Source organism: Pristis pectinata, chromosome 7 (genome assembly GCF_009764475.1).
Source record: "Pristis pectinata isolate sPriPec2 chromosome 7, sPriPec2.1.pri, whole genome shotgun sequence".
In the NCBI taxonomy this organism is placed as follows: Eukaryota; Metazoa; Chordata; class Chondrichthyes; order Rhinopristiformes; family Pristidae; genus Pristis; species Pristis pectinata.
The window spans coordinates 76,669,049-76,687,576 of NC_067411.1; the positions used below are offsets into that span (position 1 = coordinate 76,669,049).

The window sequence follows — 18,528 nt, forward strand, 5'->3', positions numbered from 1 at the left end:
AAAACAATGTAGGTGGGCTGATAAATTTACAGATGACACAAAAACTTGGCAGAGTTGTGGATAGTGAGGAAGGCTGTCAAAGAATACAGCAGGATATAGATTAGTTGGAAATGTGGGCAGAGAAATTACACATACAGTTTAATCTGGACAAGTGTGAGGCATTGCACTTTGGGAAGTCAAATGTATGAGGAAAGTATACAAATAAATGACAGGTCTCTTAGTAGCATTGATGTCAAGATGGACCTTGGGTGCAATTCTGTAGCTCCCTGAAAGTAGCAATAAAAGCAGATAGGGTAGCAAAGGCAGCATACAGCATACTTGCCTTCGTCAGTTGGGGCATCGATTATAAAAGTTGGGAAGTCACATTGTAGCTATATAAAACTTTGGTTAAGCCTCATTTGGAGTAATGTGTGCAGTTCTGGTTGCCATATTACAGGGAGAACGTGGAGAATTTGGAGAGGATGCAGAAGACGTTTACCAGGATGTTTGCTGGATTAAAGAGTACAAGGTTGGACAAACTTGGATTGTTTACTCTGGACTGCCAGACACTGATGGGTAACCTGATAGAAGTATAGAAAATTATGAGAAGCATAGATTGCAATTCCATCCTTTTTCCCCCAGGGTAGAAATATCAAATATTAGATGGTATAGCTTTAAGATGAGAGAGGGGAAGCTTTAAGGAGATTTATGAGACAGAGTGGTAGGGTCCTGCTTCCAGGGGAGATGGTGAAAGCAGATACAATTGGAATTTAGACAGGCACGTGAACAAACAGGAAATGCAGGGATCTAGACCACATGTAGGCAGGTGGAATTAAATTTAAATTGGCATCAGGGTCTTCACAGACATGTGTTCTATGCCCTGTGAATGTCAAATTGGGATACAAAGGCGAATCCAACCATAATTTTGAGCACCGCAAATAAAAAAATTCACATATTGTCTTTAAAGTGTTGACATTTGAAGATGTGCAATGCCATATTACATCAATATGATATGTTAAAAGAGATTATACCGCCATATTTGACAATATCTGCCATGTCCTTCAAAGTTAAGACATATTATTAGACATGATGGTAAACCAGTAACTAAAATTCACAACAGTCTTTTAAATTAGCAAAGTATACCATGTTTATCATAACTACTGAAGTTACAGTGGATGAGATGGAAATTACCACTGCATAAATGCAGAAGATCAATTTACTAAGGGTAAATCAAACTCATTTGTTTGTTAACCATTGGTGTTAAATACTCCCTTACAAGTCCTCCCCAGGTTACAGCAGGGTTCCATTGCTGTGAATTGTTCGTAACCCAAACTGTTCGCAAGTTGGAAATGCAGCCGAGAAGAGTTCCCACACAACAGAAGATGCCTACAGCCCCACAGTAGCTGGCAAACCCATCCCACCAGTCTCCCAAACACTTGTTGGGATATGTATGGTCTGTATACAAGTCAGGCATTCATAAGCTGGGGAGGATCAGTATTAGATAAAAAATTATATTCTGTTTAGTTAAAACAAAGCACGTGTTGAATTTTGGAATGCTCAGTTAACTGAAGTAGAAACTTCAAATCAATAAATGCTATTTTCTTCCTTCTCAAAGTATCTGAAGCATGAATAAAATCACACTCACAAAGCAGGTTAAAATTAATTCTGTGTTATATTATAAACCAGCTTGCATTTCGAGTTGAATTAAGAGGTGACAAATGAACAGACAAATACAAACTACAATATTAGCAGGCTCTTTACTGGAGGGTTTTAATCACAGCCAATGGGCATTTTTGCTTTTAAACCCTGTGCTACCATTGACAATTTGATTGGCAGTCTGCAACCAAACTTGAGAATAAAGACACAGTCAATAGTTTTTGTCTATTCAGCAATTCACTCCAAAACCATACATTGACAAATTGTAGCAGGTGGTGACTCCAAGGAACACACAGCCATATCTTCACTAAAACTCAGTATCAATATTTGCAAATATATGTTCTCAGAAATAGGTTAATATCTTGAAAATAAAGAACCATGCTTATTATGTTTAATTTTAGTTCTGACAAATTTTATTTACAGTGATTAAGTAAACATTAAAAAATGGAAAATAAATTCACTTGTTTTGAGCAGAATTAGTATTTTATGATATAATTTGATACTACACTCTTTTGATATCAAGCTAGAGTAATCTAACCAATTGATCATTTAGTTTTTATATAAAACTTCTTCCAGAAAATATTCAGTGTTTTAATTCCATTGTGATTTGCAATATCTCACATGAATTATAAAACTGATATGCACATATAAAAGTTGTTTCCATTGCAATTTCCCAGGAAAATGGAAAGAAATGAATTGAGTAGATATGATGTTTACATGTCTGAATTCCCTCCTTTATTCAATTTTTCTTCCCTGCTGTAATTCAAGTTCAAGGGATGAGAATGATAGGACAGGAGGGGCAGGAAAGTAAAAGAAACAACATACAAGTGGTCAATCTTTCTTTGCCAACACATTAACATACACTAATAATGCAACATCCTGGGTTCTGGGCAGATGGAGACGTAGCTTCTGCTCGACACGGGATAATGAGGCAGAAGGGAGGAAATTATGAAGGAGTTTGAATACATGTTCAAAATTTATAATATATTTAGTAATTATTAAATGTATCTTGTTATGTAACATGTACATGTTTACTGTGGAAAGTAAAATAAAATCCTGGACCCAGAGTAATGGTGTATTATTGTGGATTGTCTGGTGAAGCAGAGTTCACCATGGGACTCAATTCTGTTGATCTCACCATCCACCACCCTCGCCTAAATTTTCTCAGGGAAAGAATTCTAAAAGGTGGGAAGGCACAAGACACAGAAGGGTTAGGTAATGATCTTAAGTTACTGCCAGCTTTTCTTTAACTCCACAAAACATATTATGCCAATTAACTGCTGTTGGGAAAGTGGGAAATTTAAAATCAGTTCTTTTTGAAAGCTTTAATACGAGGCCATCAGCCCACTTTCAATTGTTCTTCCGATATTTTCATTTAATGCTATTCCGAAGATAACATTTAGGCCAGACACAGGTGAAGAAATTTTAGCCCTTGTGTCAGGTGCTTGTACTTGTTTACAATAAGTTGCTTCTTCACGCAAGTTGATAGGCCTGCAAATTTAAGGATTGATTTTGATCTTATCAGCCACTATATAAATGTCAAAAAATTGATCAGACCAATAAATGTCTTAAATACATCACCCACTTTCAAAAAGTGGCAAAGTACAAGAATAACTTTTAAAAATCCCCATCTGCCTTATTGTGTGATTCAATGGAATGGAAATTTTCAGTGTTATTTGTTTTTAATTCACATTTTAAAAATTCTTCATTGTTAGTTATTTGTTCATGTTTATTCCCTCTCATTGGCATCAAAGAGCCATCAGTACCAAATACAGTAAGGCTTTGTTTTTTATTTTTCTTCACAACATCTTTCGATTTTCTGCTGTTAGGATTCCTCTCACTGTGTGCGTCACATGTGCCTGAACCAGTGGACCCATCATCTTCTGAATGATCCAGCAATTTTCCTGAAAACTGAGCCATTACTTGTTCTTGTAGTTGACCACTCATCCTCAAGGAAAGTTGCTTGCCTGTTTTATCACTATGTCCAATTACTTCTTCTAAATTCTGAAACTTACCTCCAGATTCTCTCTCACAGTTTGAGTGAACAAATTGTAAATTTTTGTGGTTGAGGTCAGCTGATTGATTTGTTAGATGAATGGACAGACTTGTGGCTGTGTTGGGGATCACTTCAGATTCAGAATGCTTCGAAAAGGCTTGATCTGCAGCATGAAGCTAAAGGGAAAAATGACATCTGAATAATAGAAAATAATAAAAGCTAATTTTTGCAAGATACCTTTTGTGCTACTGTACTTCAAAATATAAAAATTCAATAGAACTACTTTTATTCCAAAAATCTTGATTACTGTAGAAATTCAAGTGTCTTGAGAATTGTCTGAATTTAAATAATCTAATGAAACAAAATGGAATTAATATTGAAATTCTTCATAACATTAAAAACTTAAAATACATTAATTAAAAGTTCATGCTTTAAAAATGTAAACTTCATTCACCTGTGTGGCTTGTGGTGCCTCTGGATGTATGATATCTTTTGTTTTATTATTTCCAACTGTAGATGACAACTGAGGTTGTCCCAGAGAACCAAAGTCTGACTGGTCTATTCCAGCAATAGCAGCCAACTGCCCAAGACTGCAAAAAATTATATGTATATATACATTATATGTCTATCGTTTATAGTATGAAACAATACAGCATTGTGTAAAATCAATTCCTCTGTGGCCAGAAGAACATTTGGGCAAGAGATCCACTTTTGCTCAAATTCCACTTCAACCTGTGTTTTCCGTATCAAGATAATTTTAATATTAAAAGGCAGATGCCCATCATTATAACTATTTGATATTTAGAGCTCACCTTCAGAGAAGCAGGGAATTAATAATTCATCAGTGAATGGAGCAGAACACAGGACTTTGAAGAGTGATTACATGAAGTATGTCTAGTATAGTCAAAACTCAAATACCTGAGTTTCTACATTATGTCAGAGGTTTTAGTAGTATTAGTAAAGGAAAGAAGAGTAGCATTTCCTTGAGCTGTGGAAAGGAAATTAATTGGTAAACATGGTCCAGATATTGTGAGAAAATTGATCTTTGCAGTCAACAATTTTCCTTTGTTCTTACAGTTGGAAGCAGGGTACCTTGTGTGTGATTGTTGCTATCTTCTGGAAACCTTTAAAAGTTGATGTAGTCCTCATTTCAGGGTAACAGAAACCTTACAGGAACCTGCTAAAGGTCACAAGGTAACCACTAATGGAAGTGCAGGGTAGTCCTTACAACTCCCTGCTACATACAAACATCAGAATAGCAAATAGCAAGGCAGCACATAAATGGTCATGTGCAGACACACAATATTCTGAAAGCCAAGTTTCCAGATCACAATTTCTGTACACTACGATTCACTTAAATTAGGCAAATTAACAGCACACAAAAGATTATAAAATGTATCCAAATTTTATATATACACTCTACACCATTTACCATTTCTCTTCTCATCAGCTACAGCTTTGTGAAATTCTGATTATGTTTTATCGTTTTCATTGTTGATGGTTTATTGCACAGTGTGCAGTTTGAATACTCTACATTATCATTTCAATCTCAACTATAAACTTATGATATAAAATGTTAAGATAAAGGACAGCTCAATGCCTGCTGAAAATATGCAGTTTTTCCTACGACTTTATGAACAAACCAGAAAAGTGAAATGTAGCATTTGGCTTTCCTACTGTTAGTTTTACTTCCTCCCTGATCGGACTGCAGTATAAATTGCTGAGATTAATTCTAAATAAATATGTAATTTTACTTATAATATATCAGTACTCACTCATCCATCATTTATTCATAGAGATTGGAAATGAACTAACGCATGACATAATGATGGAAGTTTCTTTCTACCAGAAATAACTAAGTATTAGCAAGCACTTTCAAAGCATGCTGTCTTAAAATCACATATACACACAACAGAGAGCAATACAGTGTTAAGGGGTTTTCAGATTGCATGTTGATGAAGGCCAAAAAATGTCAAAAATGAACTTCCAACTAAACAAGCCTAGCTGTGACAAGAAATTAAAAGACAAGCCCAAGTTCCAAGACAAAAAGAAAACCTTTAAGGCCAGAAGTTCCTCTCAATGTGACATAGCTAATAAAGCCTTTGCCTCATAGTTCCAGCGATCCCGGTTCAATCCTGACCTCCAGTGTTATGTGGAGTTGATGAGTTCTTATGACCACATGGGTTTCCCTCAGGTGTTCAGATTTCCTCCCACATTCCAAAATCGTGCAGCTTGGTAGGTTAATAAGTACATTGTAAATTGCCCCAAGTGTGTAGGTGACTGGTAGAATTTGGGGGAAATTGGAATTGGTTTATTATCGTCACATGTACCAAAATACAGTGAAAAGCTTTTCTTTGCATGCCATCCAGACAGATCATTCCAAACATAAATACATCCAAGTAGTAAAAAGGAAAACAGAATGCAGAATATAGTGTTACAGTTACAGAGAAAGTGTAGTGCAGGTAGACAAATAAAATGCTGACAAATAATGTTGATGGGAATGCAAGGAGAAAAGAACAGGATTAGTGTATGATTAGTGTGGGTTGGTGCTTCATGGCTGCATGGGCTTGGAGGGTCAAAGGGCCTGTTTTCACACTGTATGACTAATACTACAGATGACATGGATGCTTTCTTGAAGTAAGCTTTGAGATATTTTAGTGCAATTTATATTATAAATTTTATTTCTTGTGTGAGGAAACAAAAAAGCTAGAGGAAGTTAATTCAAAATGTGTTCCAGAGAGCAAACTGTTTCACGTTTACTCCTTCAGGAAATGGAAGTGACAGGAATGTAAAGAAGAACATAATGCCAATCAGATTTTAAAGGCTGTTTGATGAAGGAATGTTGGAGACAGGAAAGTAATTGTTACGGACTAGGTTACTATTGGTGAATGTCCCTTTAAGATAGAGCATAGTGGTGTGTGTGTGTGTGTGTGTGGCGTGCTTACGTCAACAGAAGATAAAGGACGGAATGACGTGGTTGAAGAAGTCAGTCAGAGAGAGAGCGAGAGAGACCAGCCTGCTAGTTTTCTCTGTCGATGGATGAGAAACAATAACTGATTCTGTTACTACAATCCACGTATGGATTATTTGGAGTAATCCGGTGGAGTCCACTTGGTCGTTAACCTGAGGAGGGAAACAGGTATTTGTGTGGACGGCCACGATTCCGATGCTTTTCGGGGTGAGGAAGTCACTGCTGAGTAAACACTGAGGTGTTGTTTGGGTTCCATCGTGGAACATTTGGATTTCGTAATTACTCTCTATGCTCTCTCTACATTTACGTTTTATCTTCAGACAACGGTGGTTGTTGAAGAAGCCTTTGCTCATGTTTCACCTTATGGCTTGCGGAACTGAACTTTAAGAACCATTCCTGGACTTGGAGTTTGGGACTTTGCCACATACACACGACGAATTTAGTTTTGGGGTTAATGTTCAAGGTTTAACATTTTTACTTCTAACATTTTTACTTTTATTTTTCTTATCATAAGTAGTTATTAATAAAGTAGTTTTTAATACTTATCACATGACTCCAGTGTTTCTTTTGTTGCTGGTTTGTAACAATTGCTAAATTCTAGCTCCAATCCCTCAGAATCAGTGTCAGCTGGGTCCCACAAGCACCTCCACATAGAATGACTGACATTTCTCAATGTAGGTGCTACTAATTTTTCGGACTCAGACACAAATGACGAAGTTCCAAATATACAGATCAAGCTCTGCCAGTCACGTACCAGGTGATGCCTAGGTTAGACCTGACGCAGAATCTGTAAGCCCATTTACCTGAATGAAGATTGTATGGCCATGGGTGAAAGAAACAAAAATAAGGCAGCAAGACTTACTTAATAACATGTTTTGCCTAAAGGTTTTCAGTAGTCAAGAAGTGTGCTAGTTGATTTTAGTTTTAAACATTCATACTTTGTGGCACAGCTTTTAGAGTTCAAACATTTGGAAAGAAAAAAAAGGAGTGAAAAATACTTGCTGGTCAAATTTGTTTTTAAAATATGTTATTGGCAAGATCAGATGCAACAGATATTTGGTCTTCATCAATTAAACTACTTGGTAATATGATTGCAAGCGTATGTAATCAGAACTGTCAGTAATTAAGGAATGAATTAAATTATACTGTGAAAATATATTGGCATAACAAGCATGGTCACATTATGGCACTGGCACTGCAACTCTTCAAACATAAGTTTTATGAAACAAAGGGAAATACAAGAAAGAAAGCACTACTTTACCCAGCATCTTTTAAGAGATCTAAGAAGGCATGAAATTTCCGAAAAGAAGCTTCAATGCTTTCAAGCACACCTTCATCCTCAAGAATGGTACCCGTTATTGATTGTGTATGCAGAGCATCAGACAGTGATACATTGATGTTCCGAAGCTGAGTATTCTCAACCTCAAGCTACAGGAAGATAAACAATGACCGAGTAACTAACTTGTGCCAAACATGGAAGATATCATTCTATCTTCTGATTCTGTCAATCATATCCTATACTTAGTTATTTCACTTTTAATAGAAATAGAGTAACATAGCATGGAAACAGGCCCTTCAGCCCAACTCGTCTATGCCGACCATGGTGTTAGTCCCAAGCTATCCTATTAGCATGTACTTGGCCATATCTCAAAAAAAAACACATATTCATGTACTTATCCAATGCTGTTATTGTACCTGCCTCACCACACAGAAGGTGGTGCATATATGGAACGAGCTGCCAGAGGAAGTGAAGTTACCTTTCAGGACCCTTTTAAATCTTTCATCCCTTACCTTAAACCTATGCCCTCTAGTCATTAGCTCCCCTTCACTGGAAAATGTCTATGTGCATTCACCCAATCTATTCCCCTCATGATTTTATACATCTCTAAGGTCACCTCTCAATCTCTGATGTTTCAAGGAATAAAGTCCTAGCATGTCCAGACTCTCCCGACAACTCAGTCCTTCAAGTCCTGGTAGCATCCTCGTAAATCTTGTCTGCACTCTTTCCAGTTTAATTATGTCTTTCGTGCAATAGGGTGACCTAAACTATGCATAATATTCCAAGTGCGATCTTACCAACGTCTTGTAAAACTGCAACATAACATCCCAGCTCCTTTACTCAATGCCCTGACCGAGGAAGGCCAGCGTGCCAAATGCCTTCTTCACTACTCTGTCCACTTGTGACACCGCTTTCAGCAAACTAAGTACTTGTACTCCTAGGTCTCTGTTCCACAACACTCCCCAGGGCCTGAACATCCTTGTACAAGTCCTACCCTGGGTAGGGTTCAAAGTCAACAGCTATAACTCTCCTTAAAAATAACATGAAAAGTAGATCACTTGCTAATGAGAGCCACATTTCTACTGCAGCAAAACCATAAACCAGATTGGATTGGAAGGAGTATTTTCAAATTTCATTCCATCAAAAATCAATACATTTTTTTGAAAACATTAGGGCGGCACAGTGGCACAGCCTCACGGGTCCAGCAACCTAGGTTCAATCCTGACCTCCAGTGCTGGCTTTGAGTGGAGTTTGCACCATTGTGACTACATGGGTTTCCCCAAGGAGTTCCAGTCTCCTCCCACATCCCAAAAACATAAATGTCAGGAGATTAACTGGATATTGTAAATTGACCCTGGTGGTAAAGCTGGGGTGAGTTGATGGGAATAGGGGGAGAATGGATTAGAGAGAAAAGTAGTGGGATATGGGATTGCTCTGAGAGCTGGATGACAAGTTGGGCAGAAATGGCCTGCTTCTGAGGAAATAGGAAACTAATTTTGGCTGATCTTGAAAGAATGAACACATTCAGTCTTTATTTATTTAGAAAGAAAAAGACTTGGAGGAAAACTGAAAGTCTAAAATGAAAAGTAAGTTGCACAAGAACGTTTCACCTTGTGAAAAAAAATCCAAATCGAGGGGGGATGGTCTTAAATTAAAGACCAGTTAAGAAATCCAGAGAAATACAGACACATTTCTTTCCTTAAAGTATTTTGAGCGTAGAATTCCCTATCACAGGAAGTAGGTGAGACAAATAGCTTAGAGTCTTTCAAGAGGAAAGAGGGCTAGTTGAGTATTTGGAGACTTAACCTCTATACTGGTAGAAGTTTGGTACTCTCTTCAGCAAATAGCATTTTCTATCAGATCAACTGTTAACTTTCAATGAGATCAGCTTATTACTTTACAATTCGTTCTGTGTTCTTTTAGTTTGGAGATTTGAGTTGGGAGTTTTTCTCTTTCAGAATCAATTAACCATAATCTGCCATATTAATTTGTCAACACAAACTACAGTGCATGCAAAAGTTTGGGCACCCCTGGTCAAAATTTCTGTTACTGTGAATAGCTAAGCGAGTAAAAGATGACCTGATTTCCAAAAGGCATAAAGTTAAAGATGACACTTTTGTTTAATATTTTAAGCAAAATTACTTTTTTATTTCCATCTTTTACAGTTTCAAAATAACAAAAAAGGAAAAGGGCCCAAAGCAAAAGTTTGGGCACCCCGCATGGTCAGTACTTTGTAACACCCCCTTTGACAAGTATCACAGCTTGTAAACGCTTTCTTCAGCCAGCTAAGAGTCTTTCAATTCTTGTTTGGGGGATTTTCGCCCATTCATCCTTGCAAAAGGCTTCTAGTTGTGTGAGATTCTTGGGCCGTCTTGCATGCACTGCTCTTTTGAGGTCTATCCACAGATTTTCGATGATGTTTAGGTTGGGGGACTGTGAGGGCCATTGCAAAACCTTCAGCTTGTGCCTCTTGAGGTAGTCCATTGTGGATTTTGAGGTGTGTTTAGGATCGTTATCCTGTTGTAGAAGCCATCCTCTTTTTATCTTCAGCTTTTTTTTTTGTACGGACGGTGTGATGTTTGCTTCCATAATTTGCTGGTATTTGCTGGTCTTCCCTCTACCAGTGAAATGTTCCCCATGCCACTGGCTGCAACACAAGCCTAAAGCATGATCGATCCACTCCCATGCTTAACAGTTGGAGAGGAGTTCTTTTCATGAAATTCTGCACCCTTTTTTTTCCAAACATACTGCCAAAAAGTTCTATTTTAACTTCATCAGTCTACAGGACTTGTTTCCAAATTGCATCAGGCTTGTTTAGATGTTCCTTTGCAAACCTCTGATGCTGAATTTTGTGGTGAGGACGCAGGAAAATCTGGAAAAAGAGGATGGCTTCTACAATAGCATAACGATGCTAAATGCACCTCAAAATCCACAATGGACTACCTCAAGAGGCACAAGCTGAAGGTTTTGCAATGGCCCTCAGTCCCCCAACCTAAACATCATCGGAAATCTGTGGATAGACCTCAAAAGAGCAGTGCATGCAACATGGCCCAAGAAACTCACACAACTAGAAGTCTTTTGCAAGGAAGAATGGGCAAAAATCCCCCAAACAAGAATTGAAAGACTCTTAGCTGGCTGCAGAAAGCATTTACAAACTGTGATACTTGCCAAAGGGGGTGTTACTAAGTACTGACCGTGCAGGGTGCCCAAGTTTTTGCTTCGGGCCCTTTTCCTTTTTTGTTATTTTGGAACTGTAAAAGATGGAAATAAAAAAAGTAATCTTGCTTAAAATATTAAAGAAATGTGTCATCTTTAACTTTATGCCTTTTGGAAATCAGGTCATCTTTTGTTCGCTTAGCTATTCACAGTAACAGAAATTTTGACTGGGGGTGCCCAAACTTTTGCATGCCACTATACATTAATTTTGCTAACCAATTTATTGAAGAATACAGGGTAAAGGCAAATCAGCTATGATTTCACCAAGGTCAAATAGCCTAAGGAGGCTAAAGAGATGATTCCTAATCCTATCAGTAAATCAGAAAAATGAGAACAGAAATAAATGCTAAAAGCAATGAAGGAATGGGAGATGATGCCAATGGAGTATAAATGCGAGCACTTTCATGTTGAATTGAATGGCTCATTTTTGTGCTGTTTATTCTATTCTTTTTATTCTATGATCTTCTTAAACCTCCCTACCAGATTAAAACATTCAATTAAATACTTTCAGTCATGAGGCTCAGCACTTGTGACCATGGCACAGTTAAAATTTCCTATTAAAATCCACCAAATCTATTTTCTGATTCTCTGTCAATCATATCCTATATTTAGTTATTTCACTTTTAATAGTCATAGAGTAACACAGCATGGAAACAGGCCCTTCAGTCCAACTCGTCTATGCCAACCACGGTGTTAGTCCCAAGCTATCCCATTAGCATGTATCCACTGTGGGATATTTAGTATATAACTCTATTATGTTCCCTAAGAAATGTCCTCAAGTTCCACTGATGGGGTCTAAAGTGACCATAGAACACTGCTGGGCTTTCCACCATGGTATGGTATTATAGGTATATGTAACCCTTTTGGACTCATACTGTAATTGCTTACCTAATAGAATTTAATTACCATATTGCAGACTTCTTTTGATTCAAGTTCACTGTGAATCATTATGGTATAGTTAGTGGAATCCTGAATTGAGGATAAATCTTAGAATATAACATTGAGTATGCTGGAACTACAGCTAAAAGTTTGATTCAATTCTGTTTACTGTTAGTGGATTCAAATGTAAAATATTTAAAACCTGGTGTCCTGAAAATGAATGGAGTCTGATTACAAATTGGTCACAAAAAGAAATTCCAAATTCATAATACTTGGCACCGCTGTGGCCTTAAGACAGGAGACAAAATGAAACAAGTATCACAAGTATAGAAATTGTGCCCAATCTTTGTAGCAACTCCTTTGTTATGCACATCCCTGATGATTTTGCAATTCTTCACTTACAAGCTAATTACCAAATGCATCGTTAAAGAAAACAATTAAAAATTCCAATCTCCAATCATGCTAAATTAACTACAAAGTACTCTACCAGGGGACACAAAAAAATTTCACTTTCCCATTACCTCCATTAATCGAGCATCAGCTTTTGTACGAGCTCTCATTTCTTCCTCCAGTCTTAAATGGCATTCCTCCAGTTCCACCTGAAAAAAAATGTTGCAACTGATTCTTGAATATTCTGTTCAATGATAAGGAATGTAAAATTTAAGAAGTTCAATGAACAAGTTTATAGGTCTTGAAGGCATCAAGAGATGAAGATAATTTAGATACTCAAATTGGTAGTTTGGGTTTCCCCCAAAGCGGTGGATAAAGAAATAATGCTACCTCACTGTAGACATTGATGTATCTGTTAGATAATTTGATAAATAGTTTGCAGGTCATCTAATCAAGGCTAAACTCAGTTGTTTTCTCAGCTTCTTTTGCCCCAAGTTAATAAATCATACTTGGACATCACCAACCAGTTATGGAAATAACTCCTATATGCACTGGTAACATTCAGTTTTACTCGTCCAGAATTAGGCTTAATTCTGTATCCTTTACTTTCCTGTCCAGCAACCCATCAAAATCAAATCCTGGATAAACCACACGTTCCTTTACCTCAACCAGGACAACCAAAGACCTCACCCTGCTCTTGAGAGAAAATCCAAGCTCTGCAACGGATTCTGTTTGCCTTCCCTTTTGCTTCTCAGACTAATATTCGTATCTTTTGAACAAAGAACAGTACAGCACTGGACAGGCCATTTGGCCCTTGATGTTGTACTGATCTTGATGCCAATTTACACTAAATGTCCTCCTCCTGTGTATCATCCATATCCCTCCATTCCCTTCATATTCACGTGTCTATCTAAAAGCCTCTTAAATTCCATCAAACTGCTTGCTTCCACTACTACCCCGGTAACCTATTCCAGGCACCTACCACTCTCTGCGTAAAAAAACTTACCCCTCACGTTGCCTTTAAGCCTCCCTCCTCTAGCCTTAAAAGCATGTCTTCAGGTGTTTGACATTTCTACCAGGGAAAAGATTCTGATTGTCTACCCTATCTATGCCTCTCATAATTTTAAAAACCTCTATCAGGTCTCCCCTCAGCCTCCACTGCTCTAGGAAGAACAACCCAAGTTTGTCCAACCTGTCCTTATAGCTCACACCCTCTAATCCAGGCAGCATCCTGGTAAAGCTCTTCTGCACCCTCTCCAGTCTCCACATCCTTCCAGTAACGGGGTGACCAGAACTGCATGCAATACTCCAGGTGCAGTCTAACTAAAGTTTTATATAGCTACAGCATGACTTCCTTGCTCTTATAGTCAACACCCTTACCAATGAAGGCAAGCATGCCATAAGCCTTCTTTACCACTTTACCCATTTGTGTAGCCACTTTTAGTAAACTATTGACCTGCACCCCAAGATCCCTCTGTACCCCCAATACTACTTAGGGGCCAACCATTAACCGTATACTTTCTCCTTTCATTTGACCTCCCAAAGTGCAACACCTCACCCCTGCCCGGATTAAACTCCATCTGCCACTTCACTGTAACTGATCTATATCCCATTGTATTCTTTGATAGTCCTTTACGCTGTCCACAACTCCACCAATGTTGGTGTCATCTGCAAACTTTCTAACCTACCCATCTACATTTTCATCCAAATCATTGATATATAACACAAACAACAGAGGTCCCAGCACAGATGGAACACCACTGGTCACGGACCTCCAGCTAGAATAACAGCCTTCCATCCTTACTCTCTGTCTTCTACGTGCAAGCTAGTTCTAAATCCAAACTTGCAATTCACCCTGGACCCCATGCATCTTTATCTTCTGAATTCGTTACCTCAAAGTTTAGTGTTAACTGTTCTGCCAGCTGGATTCTCTAGTTCTTGCCTACATAAATTCCAACACAAATATCGCACGTTACATTCAAAGCTCTGTATGCCATTTCCTGTCCTCAGTTCTATAATCCAATAGCCATCCAGTGACCCTGGCTCCAAAGTACATGTGGGTGCCAGGATGTACAGGTACAAAGCTAAATGCAGTCAGCAAATGAACAGACTGCCAACATTCACATGCAAAAGCTAATTGGGGTATCTTGGCAACTGCTGTCTCTGATGTCATGTGAGCAAATGCTTTCAAAACATGAATCTAAAGTGGGATAAATTAGCAACTCGTTTGTAACAAAAAACATTTGTGCTGTATTGCAATCCATTTAATTCTCTGATCATAAATTTACAGTACAAAATGCATTTAATATTTCAATAAATGGCATAGAGCAACTTTCTTGAAAAACATTTACAAATAGCACAAAGTACCCGAGTTCTTTTGAGGGTTTCATTTCCAAAACAGAAACTAAGTACTAGCTTTTAAGGAGCATAGGTAGCTTTGTAAGCAATAAAATCTTAACATGGCTCAATTTTAGTGTACAGCAAATTCTCTGCATATTTCTAAAAGTTAAAAATATTCTATAATCTGCATCAATAATAATGTAATGAATAATATAAGCACGGAATAAAAACAGTGACTATAATATCTGGACGAGGAAAGTTTTCTCCCAGTGTATGAATAATTGAAGTCTTGATTTCAGATATGCCAATACCTTTAAGCGTTTATATTGCTTCAATGAGATTGCTTCAGATGAATCTCCCACAGTCCTCATTTGCAACAGTTGCTCAGGAGTATAGATCGTTTCATCAGTATCTGAAGATGATGCACTCTCCAATGTTACCTTCACTGGACTGCTAGCCTGCACTTAAAAGAATTGACAATTTAGTATAACTATTGACTCAAAGGAAGTAATTATCAACAAGATAGTGCCATTAATTTTTTTGTTCTTACACAACACAATTGCTACAAGGAGGCCTAAATTTTGGTGTTCAATTTAAAAAAAATACAATTTTGTTTCTGTACTACGGCCAGGTAAATGAAACTGTTGAACAAACAAGCTATAGTCCCATTTTAAGAAATATTAATTTACAGTTCAGAATAATTAGAGATTAACATATAATTCAAATCCAATTCATACTGCAAAAAATTCTCTGTGTTACCCATTGCAATTAAGGAAAATTTTGCTGGGGCAAAATAAAAGGAGTTGTGCTCTATCTCGTTCGCTGTATGCAACTCAAATTGCTTTGTGCTGGCCAATTATTTACTGGATAAATGCTCAAAGTAAATTAGAAACTACTGGAAATGCAAACAATATGGCAATTCATGCTTAGCCACAGCTTCCTAATCATTATGATTAAGAAAAAGGCTTAACATATAAAAGGCTTAACATGTGAAAGTAATTGAATGAACAGAGAAGTTAAAATGAAAATTTAGAAATAATAGTATGAAAGAAAATCAAACCAAAAAAAACAGGCAGTGTTATGATCCAGTCTTGGATGAACTGCAATTTTACTCCACGTTTTCATGAAAAAGATTGACGCTTTCATTAATCCTCATCAACCCTCATCAACAACCACCTATCTCTTCTGCAATTCCATTCCTTTCCCTGACCCTAGTCAAGAAAACATTATTTTGTCCACTTCAACCCCAAGCTGAATTTCTGAACACATTTCCTTTTGGTTATGAGGACCATTTACGTCTATTATAACAAAATCACTTCAGAACAGCTGCCTCAAAGATCATCGCTGATGCCACTATAATCTGCAGAATGAGCTATTCATTTGTTGGCTTGAGCTTTCTCCCATTCAGAGTCAAGAAACTAGTTCTTACAAAATGCTGCTGCCATAAATTACTGCACATCAGGACCCATTCCCCTTTCATCCCTGTAATCAGAGGTACATTGGTTCACAGACCCTCATTAGTCTTTGTCCTTTTCATTATGCTTACATTGTTTCATGGGCTTATCCTTCATACTTGTTTAATTTTCTCTATCTACAAATCCATCCCAAAACTTCCAATTGTCAGACTTGAATCCCTTTTCCATGAACTCTTTCCACACCCCACCACAAATAGCCATACCTTCAGATGTTTAGACACTACATTCACTTTGTCTATCTCAATAAAAATCCTTGGTGTGTATTTCTAACTTAAAAGCACTTTAACTTCAAGATGTTGTCAAAATCTGCATTAACTTGGAGAATGCCGTTTTTGTAATCCAATAATACTTTGTACTGTGATAAAAACATTAATATTGAGAACATACACCTCTTAGCGGCATTGTGAGAGAGAGGTAGAACATTTGTTTGCTGAAGTTAATTGTCGATTTTGATTATCTTAATTTACAATAGTTTCAGGGCACAATAGGCAGTCAAAGCACTTTAAAATATATATTTAGAATACAGGAACTGCTGTAATTTACTGCTGTTCCATTACCTGAATCACTTTATTTTGAAGTGATGAATCCTTATGAATACCCCTATTAACAATAAGGAAAGCAATTAGAAATCATGTAAACAGATTGATAAACAGACATACCTACCATTTTGTCATTAGCAATACCCACCTCTCCAGAAAACATTAATGTTTTTAGTTCTCCAGACATCACCACTGTCATTGGACGAATCACAGGTGGTGATGAGTCAGCGCACAGGAGCGAGCTAGCAAACCTGGTTGACTAATGCTGCAACAACAATTTCATGCTCAACGTCAGTAGAACTACAGAACTGATTGTTGACTTCAGGAAGGGGAAGTAGGGTTAACATGCACCAGTCTACATTGGTGGATCGGTGGTGAAGAGGGTCAGCAGCTTTAAATTCCTGGATATTAACGTATCAGATGACCTGTCCTGGGCCCAGCACATAAATGCAATCATAAGGAAGGCGTGCCAGCATCTTTACTTTCTTAGAATATTTAGGAGGTTCACCATGTCAACAAACACTCTACCAAACTTCTACAGATGTACTATTGAAAATACCTTGACTGGTTGATTAATGGTCTGTTATGGTGATTCGAATGCTCAGGAATGCAAGAAGCTACAGAAATAGTGGACTCAGCCCAATACGTCATGGCCACATCCCTCCCCGCCATTGAAAGTATCTACATGAGGCGCTGCCTCAAGGAGACAACGCCTCAAGGAGACAACACCTATCATCAAAGAGCCCCACCATCTGGGCCATGCCATCTTCTCGCAGCTACCACCAGGCAGGAGGTACAGAAGTTTGAAGTCCCATACGACCAGGTTCAAGAACAGCTACTTCCCTTCAACCATTCAGTTCTTGAACTAACCTGCACAACCCTAATCACTACCTCAGGATAGCAATACTTGACCACTTTGTACTACATTTTTTTCTAATCGTGTTCCTTCTTGTGTAATTGTGTATAATTTATGTTTAATTTGGTTTTTCTTGTAAACGTTGTGTCTCTAATGCTATGCGTCTGTGATGCCGGTACAAGTTTTTCCTTGCACCTGTGCATATGACAATAGAGTCAACTTTGACTTTATAAAGGCAGAAATATTTCATCCACGCTGCAATCCTTCATATATAAACCAAAACAACAAACTTAAGCAACCAGCTCAACTGCAGCTAACCTCCCTAATAGGCCTGATACCATCCCTATGTAGACACAGTTTTAGGAGCTACACCATCCCCATCACATTCAAGCAGGATTCTGTAACAAAAAATTTAAGTGATGCTTCAGATGAGATCAGCTAAGAACTTCTTTAGTCATGGAATCTCTAAACTTTGATTTGTGGAAACATAGTAAAATAGGTGCAGAAGTAGGCTATAGGACTCCTTCATCATTCAATACCCATCTATCTTTATACCTACTCTTTCCCCATACCTGCAATATCTTTCTATCTCCTTAAATATTTTTAGCGATTTGGACACCAATGCATACCACAGTGGAGATTTCCAAGGGTTCACAATCCAAGTGAAGAAATTTCTTCTATCATCAGTGCTAAATGCCATCCTGAGATTGCGAGCCCTGGTTCTAGACCCTCAATCAAGGGTAAACATCCTCCCTGCATCAGCCCATCGAGCCCTATTTGAAAATTGTTTCAATAAAATCTCCTCTCATTCTTCTAAGCTTTATTAAGTACAGGCCCAGTTGACCCAATCTCTCCTCAGAAATCAGTTTGGTGAACTTTTGTTGTACTCCCCTAAAGGCAGACATAGATTTTTATAGCTAAGGAAGCTGAAACTGGCCACAATTCTCCAAAC

At 37.8% G+C, this 18,528-nt stretch overlaps 1 protein-coding gene across 1 annotated transcript in view; it reads right to left on the reverse strand.

The window, feature by feature from the left end:
* Positions 1-1,024: 1,024 nt before the first annotated feature.
* The window catches only part of cep78 (centrosomal protein 78), a 74,472-nt gene continuing 56,968 nt past the window's right edge, over positions 1,025-18,528 (reverse strand). The window contains 6 exon segments of the mRNA XM_052019161.1: positions 1,025-3,807; positions 4,086-4,221; positions 7,864-8,030; positions 12,498-12,575; positions 15,018-15,164; positions 16,739-16,781. Coding sequence (XP_051875121.1) covers positions 3,253-3,807; positions 4,086-4,221; positions 7,864-8,030; positions 12,498-12,575; positions 15,018-15,164; positions 16,739-16,781 — 1,126 coding nt within the window. The 3' untranslated portion in view covers positions 1,025-3,252.